This window comes from Pan troglodytes, chromosome 7 (assembly GCF_028858775.2).
Source record: "Pan troglodytes isolate AG18354 chromosome 7, NHGRI_mPanTro3-v2.0_pri, whole genome shotgun sequence".
In the NCBI taxonomy this organism is placed as follows: Eukaryota; Metazoa; Chordata; class Mammalia; order Primates; family Hominidae; genus Pan; species Pan troglodytes.
Window position 1 is genome coordinate 101,584,333 of NC_072405.2, and position 18,228 is coordinate 101,602,560.

Genomic DNA, 18,228 nt, shown 5'->3' on the forward strand with positions numbered 1-18,228 from the left:
TGTAAACATTTTTGCAAACTGTACTCTCAAATCTTTGTGATCTAAATTTGAAGGTTTAATACGCAGTGAACTTTAATATTATTCCCTACTCTGATGACTCGTCTATCTGTAAAATCCTAGGATCCTATAGCAGTTTTTTTTTCTTTTTTTTTTTTTTTTTGGCAGAGTCTTGCTCTGTTGCCCAGGCTGGAGTGCAGTGGCACCACTATAGCTCACTGTAGCCTCAAACTTGTGGTCTGAAGTATCCTTTCACCTCAGTATCCAGAGTAGCTGGAATAACAGGCGTGCACCACCACACCTTGCTATATTTTTTTTTTCAAATTTTAGTACAGATAATGGTCTTGCTTTGTTGACCAGGCTTATTTTGAACTCCTGGCTTTGAGAAATCCTCCAACCTCTGACTCCCAGTGTTGGGATTACAGGTGTGAGCTATTGTGCCAGCTGGATTCTATAGTACTTTCTTCCTGGTTTCTTACCAGAGTGAATGTATTAGGTTTCTCTCTTCATTGTCAGGCTCAATAAACATAGTGAGTGGTTCAGCGTTGGGCTCCAGAGCCTGGGCTTGTACCCTGGCTTCACCACTAGTGAAGTGACTTTGCACAAGTAACTTGACCTCTCTGGCATAAGTAGATTTGCCTATTAAAGTAGAATTCTTATAACAACTAAAGGAGTTAATAATGCTTATTTAGCACAATGCTTGAGCACTAAATGTCCTTAAAATGTTAACAATGATCATTGATTTTATTATTACTATTGTTATTTAGAAAATAATTAAATATGTTTAGAACCTTATTTTAACATTTAATATTAAAACATCCTGGTATGGTCAAGATGCAATGAGACAGTTTTCTAGTCCAAGTTGCCCACTGTGCGGCAGGATCTTGAGCAAGTTAACATACTCACTTATCACATGGGCAGAAAAGGTTGAAATAGTATCTTCGAAGTGTTTCCAGTTTCAATGTGTTCCATAATTGGGGTTTCCTTAGGCATTTCCCTGCTTTTCTAATTGCTATTTTAGTAATAATCAGTCTATCTGATTCATCTTTGTAACCTTTAATATCGAGTGTCTGAAAGATAATAATTTGAGAAAGATTATACTTATTTTAAATTTGGGATTTTTTTTTCACTTGAGTTGGGTGTACAGATGTTTGATTAATATGGTTGGGATAAAGCAGCGCCCCTTCTCTTCTCTGTTCTGGAGGCCACACATTTGAATGGCTAGAACAACAGAACGTTTCTAAGGACTGTTTATTTAATAGGAATTTTTTTTCTGCATGGTATTCTATTCATCAGCCTCCAAAAGAAATGAAAGAAATCTGTCAAAACGCTATTCCAGGAAAACAAAGCTCAGTGGCAGAATATTTTCATGCTCCTCTGCTTGTTGAGATGGTCACTAATCTTTTCAACAGCTTCCATGAAATTGCACAGGGAAAGAATCTAATTTAATGTGCATACTCAAATTGAGGATGCTTTCCCATGGTAGTCATTTCAGACCTTTAACATTGCAAGTGTTAAGTTTATGTGGGTAAAACTGATAACTGACATGGTTCCGAGGAAGCACTATGTAAGCCAAGCCTTAAAAGTTTTGTTCTAAATAGGCTATTTGTGAAAGCAACTTTCTATGTGACATGACTTCACAAAACAACCCCTTAAATGGCTCTGATTCTCTTAGGGACTAAATTTATATCCCATAAATTGACGTAGATGATAAACAATCTTCATTTTTTAGGCTAATGACAACCAATCAAAGGATCAGTGATAATCATCTTACACTTGTTAATGAATTTACCAACTGACTTTTATTCAGAAACATTTCTGGTATTTCTGCAGAAATGGTATTTCTGTGGAAAGTTATCTTTACAAAATGCAAATGTGGTCATGTTATTTTTGCTTAAAGTCCTTAAAAGGCTTTGCATGGGTCTTAGAATTCAGACATTTCTACTGTCTACCAGGCGCTGAGTGCGTCCTGGCACAGCCTCCTCTTGGCCTGTTCTCCACCTCATTCTCAGACCTAGTCCTTCTCCAGCCCTTGTGGGTTCCAGTGTCTGTTCCCTTTGTCTTTGAGGCCGCCTTTCCCTTCCTCTCTATGTGAATTCCTCCCATCCTTCGTATCTCACTGCCACTTCTGGGTCTGTCATGTTCCTCTTTGTCAGCGTCCTTAGTGCTATTTGACATTAAATGTTCATTATTGTGATTATATGATTGATGTTACCCTTCTATCCTTGACTTAAAGCTACTGGAGAACACAAAACCTTGTCTGGTTTGGTTCAGTGTATCCTCAGTGGCTAGCCCAGGACCTGGCATGTGGTAGGTGTTAGGTAACTACTACAGAAAAGAATGAATGAGAAATGAGAGCTTCCAATAACTATAAAAGAAAACTACCAGTTTTGCTGACGTTAGAAGAGACTGGTCAGGCTGGACAGTTTTTTTTAATTACTGCTTAATGTTGCACATTTACAGAAAATCCCATTTAAAACCAGGCTTAGGATCATGCACTTCAGAGAAGCACTATTGAACAGAAACATAATACACAGATAATTTAAATTTTCCAGTAGCCACATTTTTAGAAGTAGAAGAAATTGATAATTTTAATTTTATATTTTAATTTCCCTAATGGAGTCAAAATATTATCATTTTAATGTTAATATTTCAAAGTTAATAATTTAAAAGTTATTAATGATATTTTAACATTATTTTCTTCTTGGTACAAGGCTTCAAAATCTGGTATTTTAGATTTCAGCATACCTTAATATGAACTAGCCAAATTTCAAGTCCTCAAGAGCCATATGAGGCTGTTTTGACCGTGAATTTGGGACAATTTTATATAGAAGTGAGTTGATGGTAAAGACTTTCAGTGCTTTAGAAAATGAAACCAAATGTTTGGATTGGAACAACAAGAGTTACTGATCATTTAACACCAAGTGCCATGGTCATCAGACTCATTTCTATCTTCCATATGAAGAAACCCTTTTTACAGTGACCCCCTTTAGATGTGACACCCAAAGCATGCATATCTAAGAAAGGCCTTTAGGGGAATAAGAAATTTGTGGCACAGCTTAGACAAATAGCACAAAAAAATTACATTTCTTCCTTTTCTCCTTCCCTGTAAAGAACGGTAAGTATGGGAGGGAGCTCAGTGTCCCCTGGCTTTCTTCCCTGCATGCTTCTCTTCACTTCCAACAGAGGAGATCCGCTGGTGCTCTGCAGGGAGCTCGGGAGGTATACCCAGGAGGGATGAGAGATTGCGTCTGCTGCACAGGCAGCTCAGCCACAACTGAAAACAACAGCTGGCATGTTTTTCTGCAACACTGAGATTGTCTCCGCATTCTAATTTGCCAAACTGTATTCCTTTATTCTTTCAAAATTTGGCTAATTGCTTTCATCTCCTTTAAAACCTTCTTAATCTAGCTTTAGTTATCTAATGTCATCTCTCTCTTTTTTTCTTTCTGCCCTTTCCCATCTCTTTTGCCATTTCACTACTTTCCACAAGACTGCACATGCAGTGAGTTCGAGAACTGCTTATGCCTTCTTTGACAACTACTTAGGAAGTAAATGGCTGGTTTCTCCCTCTACTCCCAACGAAATATCTAGGTATGGATAATAAAAATGCATGCATGGTCATCTTTGTAACTAACATAGAGCATATAAAATAATTGTTTGAGAACATAACAAGAATAAAATATAGATTATTTCATTATCTTTTATGCAGAATTAACTCTTAAATATCAGTAGTTATGATTTTGAAGCAAAAATATATTTGGTCATTTAGTTAGTATGATGTGGAAAGAAGGAGTTAAAGAGTAAAATCCTAGCCAGTGTTTGCCCAGTGGGTAATTGTGTGAACACTTTACTAAGTGCAATAGAAGCCAACCTGAAACTTATTAAGAAGGAGCTAGTTTTCTTTTTTTTTTTCCTGAGATTAAAAAAGGAACAAGCTCTTCTCTTTTGTTCTGGTTTTAACTTGTTTTTCAAATTTTTCTCAAGGTAGGTCAGAGAAAGGCAAGAAAATATTACCTCATATGCAAAGTAAAATATACAAAGAAAGTAGATGATATTTGAAATATAGCTTAAGTGGGTTATTATAGAATCCTGAAATTAGAGAATTCTATTTTATACACTGCAAATATTTGATCTTAATTTGAGCTCTTTTTGAATTTACTGAGTTGGCAATTATGGAATGATGGCTTTCATTGCATAGTCTCAAAGATTTTTTACGAATCCAAATTTCAGTGTCCTGGCTTCTTCTTTATGAAGAGAATGAATACCAGTATTTTGAGAGCTTTGAGGGCAGACACTATAATATTATTAATTTCCATGACTGGGGAGTATATACACTGGACAGAGCTTAAGAGTTTCTTGTCTGATTAGATGAACTTATCTTTTGACCAAGGGCATCAACAATGATAAGGCAAGTGCATTAAGGGAGCTAACATAACCCATTTGCTTATGGTCTATTTCATTACATGACTTACCATTTAAGGTAAACAAATAGTCTTTTTCACCTATAGTTTGTCACCCTTTACCAAATAAGATCCATTTAACTCTTGACTTATTTTTACTACAAGACTGAAATTGTAATTCAATTGTTGTTAATGAACATACAAAGCACCATGTAAATAAAAGATAAATTAAATATTATTTAGAGAAAAGCCCACATGTAGTTGTGATTTACTGTTTTTAAATAGAATTATTTAGTTAGATTGTAATTTCTATAGCAGCTTTAGTGTACTATAATAAATTTGGGAACCTTAAAATATATTTAGCGTTTTTGGATCCCAATTCAGTACATATTTTATATTACCTTCATGCTTTCTAATTCCCTAGCTCTATGACCTTGGCATAGTCACTTTGCCTCTCTGTGTCTCAGATCCTTCCAAGTAATTGCAACTGCATGTGTACAAAGTTCATTCCAGCTCCTAAGATTTAGGGTTTTGGTTTCAGGTACATTGTAAAGATATGAGTGAAGAGTCCCACAAAAAGGGTACATGCCATTGTCTTTTGTCTTAAAATAAACCTTAGCTGTTGGTATTTTTTTCTTTTCATGTAAACATGGAATTACTGAATCACTGACTGAGCTCTCTGACTGGATCCTGTGAGCTGCACTCTGACACCTACCTCATTGCAGTATAGTAGAATGTCAGGCATCATATTTTATTGTTTAAAAATTCTTATGTAAAATCACCAGTTGCTCCTAAATGATCAGGGTAGTGACAATTTGGTGTACTATAACTTTTTTTATGGGCAATCATTAGTTCCCCTACTGATTTAATTCCCAAGTAAGAATTGTTTTTCCCCTTTGTATGCTGATGAGTGTTTGTGATGAGTTACACAAACTGTGGAAGGGAGAACAGACTCCCTCAGCCTCTGCCAACAGGGAAAGGCCTTGAATGACTGCCTGCTTAGCAGAATAATTATAGCTACTGCCACTCCACTCTCCTTCTTCCCATATACACACACTTTTTAATAGTACCAGGTTAGGACAAGTGTTGTGGGTGTGGACGTATGCATGTAAGCAATTGTTAGAGATCTCTTCCCAGGTTTTTTTTTGTTTTTAAATTAAAAGTAAGGTTTATGGAGGTATAATTTAGATATAGTAAAATTTATTCTTTTAAGGTATACGGTTCACTTTTTTTGAAAAAAAAAATTGTTGTATAACAAGTAAAATCAAGATATAGAATATTTCTATCACCCTAAAAAGTTTTCTCATACTCTTTTGTAGTCAATTCTTTGCCTCCACCTCCAGCCTCTAGCATCCTATAATTTATCTTTTTTTCAGAAAGTCATATATATGAAATCTTATAGTATGTAGTCTTTTGTGCTTAGGTTCTTTCATTAGTTTAATGATTTTGAATTTCATCCATTTTTTTAAATTGCTGAGTTGTATTTTAATGTATGGATGTACCACACTTTATTCACCAATTGGTTGATATTTTAATTATTTATGATTTTGGCATTTATGAATAAAGGTTCTATAAATATATATTTAGGTTTCACGTGGACATATGTTTCATTTCTCTTAGCCAGTCCTGAGTCATAAGGTAAGTGTATGTGTAACTTTATAAGACACTGCCAAATTGTTTCAGAGTAGCTGTACCATATTGTATTCCCACCAGCAATGCCTGAGAATTCCAGTTGCGCTGAGTTTTTGCCAGCCTTTGATATTGATTGTTTGTTTATATATTTATTTTTAATTTAAGCCATTCTACTAGGTCCAAATTCCCTTTGATATCTCCATAATGATGTTCTAGGCATCTTCATGGCCTGTGAAAGCCTTCTTTTCTCTTGTTAGGAAGGCAGTTTGGCCAAATGTTTTATTAGGTCCTGAACATTTGCTTCTGTGAAATCAAGTTCTCCATCAAGTGGAACATGGCTATAGGAGTCAGGTGAATTGAACTGCCTTTTGTCAGCAGGCTGGTTGGTTAGAACATGATACTAATGGCTTTTCAGGTTTAGTAAAATTAAGTCTGTTCCACAGCCAGAGATCACTCCCATATCCCATATAACTACTTCACAACTTGAGCCTTTACTAACAAAGAAATCCAAAGAACAAGGTAAATGCTTCAGAGGAAATTATCAGCACAGAAAAATCCTAAGCCACATATTCAGTTATTGCCCAAACAATCTCCTACAAAATAAGGAGGGGAGTCAGGCTAAACAACAACAGGCTAAAGAACTTTTAATTGAAATGTCACTTTCACTATTAAACAAAAAAGCCATCACTGTGATGTGTGATAAAAGTTGATGGTGTCCTGTTTCTTTGTGTGAAATTGCTTTTCTCTCATCACTGACTTAATTTGATTGCACCAGTTTGTCAGCTCTCACATTTGGCTTCCCTCAGTTGCAAAATATAGATAATGACAGTCTAAGCAATTTAACAGTTACGTGTCAACATTTTGTTTCTTCTAATCAAGATAAACTAAGAATTATCCCCCCACCCCATAACTTTGACATAATAAAAAAGTTCAAGGCTTTCTTTTTCCTTTTTGTCTGTCTTGTATTTTACAGGTGGCTTGTCTAATATCTTGCATTTTCGTCCTTATAGTCATCTATGCAATAGGACCTTTGCTTTACTGGCTGCCCATGGTACGGTAGTGCTTTTTCACTATCTACTTTTTAATTTAACTTTTCATGAGAATCATTGCATATAAAATTTCTTGGAAGTATAACCTCAACAATCCTAAATGTAGAAACCATGTTACAGAAGTAAAGTTTGAATGGGGAGGTGTGGAAAGCTACCACATTTGAGGCAGGCGTGGGAGGGGGTACCGTGGCTGTTTTTTTTTTACGTTTTTGGCTCTCACATAAGAATGGTATTGTGGAACTAGATTCATTCTGTGCTCATCTGGAGAGTGGAACTAGGCATATTCTGTTATAAGAAGTATAAATTTTACTAAAACTTTGACTGTTAGAAAAACATATGTGCTGGGGCAAGGAAATAGGAAACAAAATACAGCTTCCTGCTGTTGATGTATCTGTTACACAAAGTGATTCAGAACATTAGTGCCAGTGCTTCACCTTCTTCTTCATAAGCCTGAGGCACTAAAGGAATGCAAAACACTGGGCTTATGAGAGCCAGTCTCCATCCTTTGCTATTCTAATTTTTCATGTGTGTAGTGAGAATAAACCATTTCCATGGTAGGATCTTCCAATAATCAAGTTTGCTTTTCAAGAGAGTTATAAATATCTTCAGGTGAAATCAGATAATTGACATTTAAGGCAATTATAAGAAAATATATGATATACATATTTAATTTCATGCAACAAATACATTTCAAACAAATGACCGTGAATACGTTTAGTTAAGAGGGCATTTAGCTTCATGATGTTCACCTTTACCATTTACTTATTTTCTTTTTGCTCTTGTTGTTTAGAATTGTACAAATATTACCTTATGAATTTCTAGAATATATATTATATTCCTAAAGTGCAATAATAGGTTAGCTTTAAACAAAATAAATATTGCTTTTGTCTTCTAATTGGTGATTGCTTTTCTCTATTAAGTACTTTAAAAACAAAAAAAATAAAAATACCTTAGCCCTTTTAAATTTAAGTTAAAATTTTTATGTTGCTTCTTCTTCAACTTACGTTTTATTTCTAGTGTGTCCTTGCAAGCATTATTGTTGTGGGACTGAAGGGAATGCTAATACAGTTCCGAGATTTAAAAAAATATTGGAATGTGGATAAAATTGATTGGGTAAGTAGAAATTTGACCTAAAACAATCCCTTTTTAGCTTAAGCTTATGTTACCAAATATGCACTAATACTTTTATTTGCAGAAAATAGATATAGTCATTTGAGACTTGTACACTTTACAAACTACCATTTTTTTTCCCAAAATCTTAATAAAAGCATTAAAATATAAATTGGCTTCATATGAAACAGAAATAGAGTTTGGTCAAATTTTGATGAATGTATAGTTTGAGAACTTTTAAAGAAATGCTAATAATTTCAGTGGATTTGGGATGCCCAATTTACAATATGAATTAATTTTGGAAGTAAGACTTACCAGGGAAATAGACACGAATAGAAATATGGCAATTTATAACCTTTATGAAAAACTATCATTAATCACTAAGAATGCATGCTGTGTGCATATAGGGTGAACCTCTTAATGGTGACCACTGTCATTCTAAATACAAAAGGTCTCATGAATTGCCTTTTAAATGGGTTACATTAAGAGGACCATGCTTGAAACAGATTAAAATATATTGAACCATGATAAAGTATGATTTCTACTAACATAAATAGCACACTGATTCTAGAGAAACCTATCTATGCAAGAGCAATCCAGAATTCTCTCCCTCTCCAATATGGGAGAAGTACTTCATGAGTACCCTCTGTTTAGTTCTATTATGACAGTCACCATATTGGAATATAATTATTAATATGAAATACACATTTTCTCTTCTTCAGATCATTTTCTCTGAGAGGTTTTGGGACATTATTTATGCTGGTGCCTACTTTTGTAATATTCCTCCTGGGGCTCAATATTGCTGAGCTCCCACCAAAGTATAATGCTGGGCACCATGAGGAATGTGCAGATGAAAAAAGAACTATCCAGTCTCTCTAGACAGTTATTTGTGGAGGCAGTGGACATAGAAACACTAAATTATTATGCAAGACAGGATACAAAATGACCTGGAAGGAAAAGTAAGAGCTTAGTTTTGGGGAAAATAGAGGCAGAAGCATTTAATTTGGACTGATTAACATGAAAGACTCTCACAGAAGAGCTGAAATATGAACTGAGACTTGAAGGAACAGTATTTTGTAGGCAGAACAAAAGGCCAAAATTAACCATGACCTTTTAAAGGTGATACATGTTAGGTGGCTCATGAAAACAAAGAAATGAGAAGATGCAAACTTACTCAACAAGCTACTTGATAACCCTATGGTTAAGTTATTTCTAAGGAACTCATTGATCATATAGGAGGCAGCATGTTACCATATTGGAAAGGGTAGAGAAGATGTCAAGTAAGATTTCTATTAGGAAGTGATTTTTAAGTTGAGAATTGAAGAATGAATAGGCATTACCTGGAGAAGAAACAAAGAGAACCTCATATGCAAAGATACAGAGATGAGTGTGAACATGTCTGTCTCTGAAAAAATCAAGGTATTTGGCATGGGTAGAACATATAATGTGAGGATGGGAGTAGTGACAGATGATGTTGGAAAAGTTACGAATGGGTTGGATTGGGCAAAGCAACTCAAGTTTTACAAAGATGATTTGATTTCATTATGAAGGCAGTGAAACATCACTGAAAGGTGAAATAAGAATAAAATGTATGTATTAGAAAGGTCACTTGAGTAGTTTGAGGAAGATGGATCAAACTGGTGAAGTATACAGCAACTGGAGCACTGCTTTAGCCCTTCAGGCATATAAATGAGAAAGACCTAGACCAAGGCTGAGACCATGAAGTACAAGAAAGAATCAGATGAAAAATATTAAAGAGATTGTATTTGTTAGTCCTCACCACCAGTTCATTATATAATGTGGATCAGTTGGAATGACTTCTGAGTTTCTATTTAGGAGCATCATTGGAGGAAGATTATATCATTCATTGAGTTATAAGATATAGAAAATTCTATTGTTTAGATGCATTTAGTGGTTACCTTTAATCTTTTTGAAAAAAAAAAGGATTCTCATACTCGTTATTTATTTCATCTCTTTGTTTTCTGTACATCACCAAGTAGTTTTCCAAGAACTCGTGTGTTTTATATTCCTTGAGCTATTTCATGGTGACAATATCTGATTGTTTTCATACTAGAAGGAAGTTTTTGACTGAGTGTAAAATGCTTTCTCTCAGGTCTTTTTAAATCTAACATTATCTTTAGGCATTGAGGGGTAAAGTAGAGAAATCACAGGTCAACGTAATTTTTTTGTTGTTATTTTAAGTAAGCTTGTTTTTCTAAATGGATGCTCAATGAAGTTCTTTCTTCTTACTACTGAACTCTGGTACTATTATCAGAATATCACTGTGGTTGAGCACTCAGTCTCAAATTTCTGAGCATGACATAATCTTTTGATCGCATAATCAGGAATTATTTACAAATTTTTTCTTCTAATATATCTTTGAATAATTTTTCAAATCTGTGTTCTGCTCTCTTCTCAGTGAATTTTGTTTGTTTTTACTTTGTTTTTCTTCATATCTATATATTTTCCCATGATTATTTTCTTTTTCTGTGCAAGTGATTTCTTTGGACTAGACACATATCTCTGATTATGTATTTCTAGTTGTGATTTTCTTACTTTTTAATTTTAAACATGGCTTTTATTTTCATTCATTTTCTTTCCTGAATTATTCTAGGCTGCTTGCTTTTTATCTCCTTCTGTTTTTCTGTTTTTCATTGATCATTCCTTCTTTGAATTTTTATATTTAAGGTTTTTTTTCCTGAGATTATATTGCACATTACATATCCAAATCTATCTTTTGCCTCTTTTTTTAAATTTTATTATTATTATACTTTAAGTTTTAGGGTACATGTGCACAATATGCAGGTTTATTACATATGTATACATGTGCCATGTTGGTGTGCTGCGCCCATTACCTCGTCATTTAGCATTAGGTATATCTCCAAATGCTATCCCTCCCCTCTCCCCCAACACCAGAACAGTCCCCGGAGTGTGATGTTCCCCTTCCTGTGTCCATGTGTTCTCATTGTTCAATTCCCACCTATGAGTGAGAACATACAGTGTTTGATTTTTTTGTCCTTGCAATAGTTTGCTGAGAATGATGGTTTCCAGTTTCATCCATGTCCCTACAAAGGACATGAACTCATCCTGTTTTATGGCTGCATAGTATTCCATGGTGTACATGTGCCACATTTTCTTAATCCAGTCTATCATTGTTGGACATTTGGTTTGGTTCCAAGTCTTTGCTATTGTGAATAGTGCCGCAATAAACATACGTGTGCATGTGTCTTTATAGCAGCATAATTTATAATCCTTTTGGTATGTACCCAGTAATGGGATGGCTGGGTCAAATGGTATTTCTAGTTCTAGATCCCTGAGGAATCGCCACACTGACTTCCACAATGGTTGAACTAGTTTACAGTCCCACCAACAGTGTAAAAGTGTTCCTATTTCTCCACATCCTCTCCAGCACCTGTTGTTTCCTGACTTTTTAATGATCGCCATTCTAACTGGCGTGAGATGGTATCTCATTGTGGTTTTGATTTGCATTTCTCTGATGGCCAGTGACGATGAGCATTTTTTCATGTGTTTTTTGGCTGCATAAATGTCTTCTTTTGAGAAATGTCTGTTCATATCCTTCGCCCACTTTTTGATGGGGTTGTTAGTTTTTTTCTTGTAAATTTGTTTGAGTTCATTGTAGATTCTGGATATTAGCCCTTTGTCAGATGAGTAGGTTGTGAAAATTTTCTCCCATTTTGTAGGCTGGCTGTTCACTCTGATGGTAGTTTCTTTTGCTGTGCAGAAGCTCTTTAGTTTAATTAGATCCCATTTGTCAATTTGGCTTTTGTTGCCATTGCTTTTGGTGTTTTTTATTCATTATTTTATTTCTTTATTTTCCTCATTTCCATGAATAGGGCCCTTGATGATTTATTTAGAATTGTAATGCATTTTTAGGGGACCTATTTGCTGGAAAACAACATAGGGAAAGCAGGAGGTTGGAAATGAGGTAGAGCAGCCCACAGTTCTTATTTAGATCATGGAAGCAAAGCCTCAGAAATCACAGGTTCACTGGAGATCTCACGCTGTTGTCATCTCTCCATTCTTCATCTTGTTTTACTTCCTGCAGTTACCTTTACTTAGGAAGTCAGATTATAAGTGATACAAATGGCCTTTCACTCTACAGTCATCTGGTATCAAATAAATCTCTATGAGTACATTTCCTTTTTCTCTGGTAGCCCATGTTTGACCTTAGAACTTAGAAGCTGTTGCCCCTAAAAGCTCTTACCAGATTATTGCATAGAATTTTCAGGATTCTGGCATTTCTGCAAAAATCTATACTCGATTGAGCTCTGAGGATAAGTTTGTTGGCTTCTAGTGTCCTCCTTGATTATCATCCAAATTTCACAGTATTTGGCAAGTCTATATCATATTTTGTAGTGAGAAGTTTTGACCACGTTCTGGCTTCATTGATGCTGATTTTTTCCCTTCTATGTTCACATTTTATATTGTTTTAGGTGGATTTTAACAGAGGAGGGTTGAGTAAAAATGCCTTTAATATACTCTCTAAATCTGATATCCAAATCTATACTTAGAACATTAATTCCACTATTTAACAAATGGTGCTGGGAAAACTGGCTAGCCATAGGTAGAAAGCTGAAACTGATCCCTTGTTTACACCGTATACAAAAATTAATTCAAGATGGATTAAAGACTTAAATGTTAGACCTAAAAACATAAAAGCCCTAGAAGAAAACCTAGGCCATACCATTCAGGACGTAGGCATGGGCAAGGACTCCATGTCTAAAACACCAAAAGCAATGGCAACAAAAGCCAAAATTGACAAATAGGATCTAATTAAACTAAAGAGCTTCTGCACAGCAAAAGAAACTACCATCAGGGTGAACAGGCAACCTACAGAATGGGAGAACATTTTTGCAATCTACTCATCTGACAAAGGGCTAATATCCAGAATCTACAATGAACTCAAACAAATTTACAAGAAAAAGAAAACAACACCATCAAAAAGTGGGCAAAGGACATGAACAGACACTTCTCAAAAGAAGACATTTATGCAGCCAACAGACACATGAAAAAATGCTCATCATCATTGGCCATCAGAGAAATGCAAATCAAAACCACAATGAGATATCATCTCCCACCAGTTAGAATGGTGATCATTAAAAAGTCAGGAAACAACAGGTGTTGGAGAGGATGTGGAGAAACAGACACACTTTTACACTGTTGGTGGGACTGTAAACTAGTTCAACCATTGTGGAAGACCGTGTGGCAATTCCTCAGGGATCTAGAACTAGAAATACCATTTGACCCAGCCATCCCATTACTGGGTATATACCCAAAGGAATATAAATCATGCTGCTATAAAGACACAGGCACACATATGTTTTTTTCTTTTTCTTTTTCTTTTTTTTTTTTTTTTTTTGAGGCATAGTCTCACTCCGTCCCCCAGGCTGGAGTGCAGTGGCACAATCTTGGCTCACTGCAAGCTCCACCTCCTGGGTTCATGCCATTCTCCTGCCTCAGCCTCCCGAGTAGCTGGGACTACAGGTGCCTGCCACCAGGCCTGGCTAATTTTTTTGTATTTTTAGTAGAGACGGGGTTTCTCCATGTTAGCCAGGATGGTCTCGATCTGCTGACATCATGATCCACCTATCTTAGCCTCCCAAAGTGCTGGAATTACAGGTGTGAGTTACCGCACCTGGCCGCACATGTATGTTTATTGCGGCACTACTCACAATAGCAAAGACTTGGAACCAACCCAAATGTCCAACAACGATAGACTGGATTAAGAAAATGTGGCACATACACACCATGGAATACTATGCAGCCATAAAAAATGTTGAGTTCATGTCCTTTGTAGGGACATGGATGAAGCTGGAAAGCATCATTCGCAGCAAACTATCACAAGGACAAAAAACCAAACACCACATGTTCTCACTCATAGGTGGGAATTGAACAATGAGAACACTTGGACACAGGAAGCGGAACATCAACACCAGGGCCTGTTGTGGGGTGGGGGGAGGGGGAAGGGATAGAATTAGGAGATATACCTAATGTAAATGACGAGTTAATGGGTGCAGCACACCAACATGGCACATGTTTACATATGTAACAAACCTGCACGTTGTGCACATGTACCCTAGAACTTAAAGTATAATAAAAATATAAAAAAGAACATTAATTCTAGCAGCAGTATGGCAAATGGTTTACAATGCAGATAACAAAAGCAGACAGTTAAGTAGGACACTGTCAAAAGAGTTGAGGAAAGGAACAGTGTGAACTGAGATATCATTAATAATTTGAGAAAAGGATACGGCTTGAGATTTTTTTCTTAACAATTTATAGAACTTGTGAAATGATTGGACAAGTAGATTAAAGAGGAGAGAAAGTAAAATATGATTCCATAGTTTCCGATTATAGTGTATTGAAGGATATTAGTGTTATAACTGAAGGAGAACATTGGAGGAAGGACAGATTCTGGGGTGAAGTTAATGAGTTTGCATTGGGACATGTTAAGTTTCAAGGTGTTTGATAGCTGAAAAATTGCTTAAGAGCTTAGAATTTGTAGTCTCCTACTTAGACACTTAGACGTGATAGTTGAATACTTGGAGTAAGTAAGCAATGTGGTGTGCACAAAGATATGGTGTGAGAAAGGTGACATGGATATAGCAGGCGCATGATGATTCAGTGGGACATTGGGTTTAGCTTAAAATAGCCTTCTGTGGTTGGAGTGGATAGATATCTCTTAGCTGCTAAGGGATTCAAGAGAGAAAAGCCATGGATTATTGGGTTATTGGGCACAGCATTCAAAGGATTATTGGACTATTGGGCACAGCATTCAAAGTATGAATATTGCACAGACTTTTGTGGATATAGGCTATATACCCAATACGTATAATGTCTAGATTACTAAATAGATGGACTGTGCCTAGAGTATCATGGAAGTAAAATTATCCAAGATATGTGTGTGTGTGTGTGTGTGCATGTGTGTGTGTAAACTAATTTGAAGGTTTAAAGTTTAAAATATGTACATAGTCATCACATGGAAAATTAGAAACTGTTGCACCTCTTTACATCTATTAACAGTTTAATATTGATTCTATTTTGAGTTGTTGGTCAAAACCCTCTCTGAAGTAATGAGAAAATAGAGGTCCAAATGGAGGCTCAACTCATTGGCTCAGAGCTGAGTTTGAACAGCTGAACATTGGATACAGAATTCAGATCTATAAAAATTTAGTAATAGGGAGCTGCCACAAAAACAGATAGTACAACAGATAGGCTAGGGGGAAATGAGGTAATTTAGTAGCTGTTAAACTGTGCTTTATGCTGATGTATTTTCTACAAGGACAAAGGATTGTGTCCCCTACTTAAGGTTAACACTGGGGTTAGTTTGTGTTTTGGGACTGTGAGTGCCAAATAGGAAGAGAGCAAGTAGGAACACATAACAAAAAATAAAAAATAGGGGCCCGAGAGCCAACTAATTCTTGATAACTGTGACAACTAGCATTCGGGTCTTTAACAGGAATTATTACAGAATGCTGTTGGGATTTATTCTAACCAATGGAATTATTTATTGGTCTATGTTATTAATTTCCATTTGATATTTTTTCAAAGCTATAAATGTAGCCCCAGGAAATAAGTAAGCATTTGGAAAGTCCAACTTATAATAGATGACATTGTGGGAGAGTAAATATGCTTTAAAAATAGAACCAGATGGTACCAAAATTTCTGGTTGCTCTGATGAATTCTGGCCTCCAGGCTCTATGGTTTTTTAAGTGGCAGGGACCAGGATCCTTAGTTCCCTATGCCATATTGCATCACGGAGGATGGCCCAGAGGAATTAGACTTATAAAGCTTTTGGTGAGGTATTATTCTGCCACACTCGGGCAGATTCAGTTAGGATTTGAAAATGAGTGAGACTCAGAGTCATCATGGGAAGCTAAAATAATAGTCAAAAACTTGCAGCCTTGTTTTGTATATGATTAAGTACAGCATAATACACCAGGAAGAAAAAAACACACACTATATAAACAGAAGACTCAAATGACTGACTGTGTGTTCACCTGAATGAAGAAAAACCATCTCAGCTGGGAATGATCTCATAATAAGTAATAACCTAGCATTACATTTGTAGATGATGGATCTTAACATGAGATTCATTTAAATTGTATTCTCTCTTTTACTCCAGAATGTGTGTTTGTCCTACATCAAAAGGAATTTTAAGGATAAAATTCCCTCCATTTGCTTCCAAGGGCTCAGCTTTTCAAAACAGTCTGTTAAGAATCACTCAAACTCAGTGTAGATAAATAATCCAGACAAAGGAGAAGTATTTCAAAAACAACAACAACAACAACAAAAAGAGCCCTTTAGAAATATTTATTTCAGACTTGTCTGAAAAACAGTTGCACTCCTTCCCTCCCCAAGATTGTATGCTATTTTTAGAATACACAAACATTTCTAACTTTCTCATTTGTGTATGGAATTGAAATATGTTTTCAAAGATGTTTTAAAGTGATAATATAGCTATTAGGACAGAAATAAATAAATGTAGAATTGCAGTCAGTCAATTGTAAACTTGCAGAATTGCTGCAAGTTTTGGGAGGACAAGAGAGAGATTAAAAACGTTGTTAGTTTACTGTTTGATAAATGCAGGATTTAGTGTTAAGAAAATATAACCTGGATTTCACAAATTAGTTTGCTTTTAAAGATATTTTTTCAGCACTAAGCTTAGAAACGCCAACTATAATACAATATCTTGTTGCAAATTATAATTTTAAGTGGTGAACAAAACTGCAATAACTTTGGTATTCCAACTAAAAGAGAATTAGAGTTTCATGTAATCTTTTGAAATGTTCCCCCAAACTAAGTTGGCCCTGATATTTTAGCTTTCATAATGAATGGCCGCTTACAAATAAAATTATAATGATCTTCATAGTGATTGATCTAAAAGTGGCACTGGCAGTGTTGTTTGACTCAGTCATTTTAAAATTAGGCTTCCTGAGCCTTATGTATTAATAAACAACCTTAGTTATTTTTATAGCAGTCCTAGAAGACAGAATATTGTTGGGAATGACCAAAAATCTGTACACAATTGCTTGTAATAATATTACATTAAATGAGAAAGCAGTGGGAAATCATGGCATGCTTTTGAACCATACACATCAACCAACTATTTACAGATCTTAAATACAGTGTTTGTTGGGGATTGAACTAAGGGTTGGCAGTGTCTGGAAATAAAAGAAGAAACTTTTTCCCACCTTTGCTGCTGAGAGTCTGATGGAGCAGGATTTGTTTCTGTATTTCTGAGCTTCTGTTTACCACTTGTTAAATAATATTTTCTTGCTGAAAGATTTGGTCACAAGAGTGTTAAGAATATGATTGTGAGGAACTTAGCAATAATGAGAAGAAGTGAACTCCAAAGGATTCACAACTTCTGTTTCTTGTTTCTCTTTCAGGGAATATGGGTCAGTACATATGTATTTACAATATGCTTTGCTGCCAATGTGGGACTGCTGTTTGGTGTTGTTTGTACCATAGCTATAGTGATAGGACGCTTCCCAAGGTAGGATCCTATGTAAATGCTCTGTTTATTTTTGCACAGCAGCAAAATACATGGTTACTTGCCATATGGTACTTGCTAGTTACTTTTATTTCTCTGTAACATATAGTACTACAATCTCATGTTTTTCTTGCTGTCAGAAAACTAGAGACAAACAGATAAGAAAATATTTGATCTGCATATGATATTTAACAATGCTGATCTTAATGAAGATAAATAGCTTATCAACATTATAAAATAGAATATATAAACTCTTAAAATAAATAAACCCCTTGGCCTTATACTGCATCAGAGAGAGATTTCTTTAAATTAAGTGAAAAGAGTTAGTAGCTAATGATCACAAACCATTTCACAATATAATTATTTAGAAAATTAAATAACTTCAGAAAATTTTATTTTTCAGAAGTCAGATTAATCTATTTTCTAGATAATTTATTGAGAAACACACTGTCTCTTTTTGTCATTTTACTATAAATTTATAAATCATTTCCCTAGTCTGACCAATTCTTTTTCTGCTTTA

The 18,228-nt window shown here is 35.4% G+C and overlaps 1 protein-coding gene across 15 annotated transcripts in view; it reads left to right on the forward strand.

The window, feature by feature from the left end:
- SLC26A7 (solute carrier family 26 member 7) overlaps window positions 1–18,228 on the forward strand; it is a 170,131-nt gene that overhangs the window by 116,741 nt on the left and 35,162 nt on the right. For all 15 annotated transcript variants that reach the window (XR_008536928.1, XM_063816410.1, XM_063816412.1 and 12 more), the window contains 3 exons: window positions 7,006–7,083; window positions 8,099–8,194; window positions 17,605–17,711. Coding sequence is in view for 14 of the 15 variants with exons in the window: in XM_063816410.1 (XP_063672480.1) it covers window positions 7,006–7,083; window positions 8,099–8,194; window positions 17,605–17,711 (281 nt within the window). In the remaining variant the exon portion in view is untranslated. The remainder of the gene's footprint in view (window positions 1–7,005; window positions 7,084–8,098; window positions 8,195–17,604; window positions 17,712–18,228) is intronic.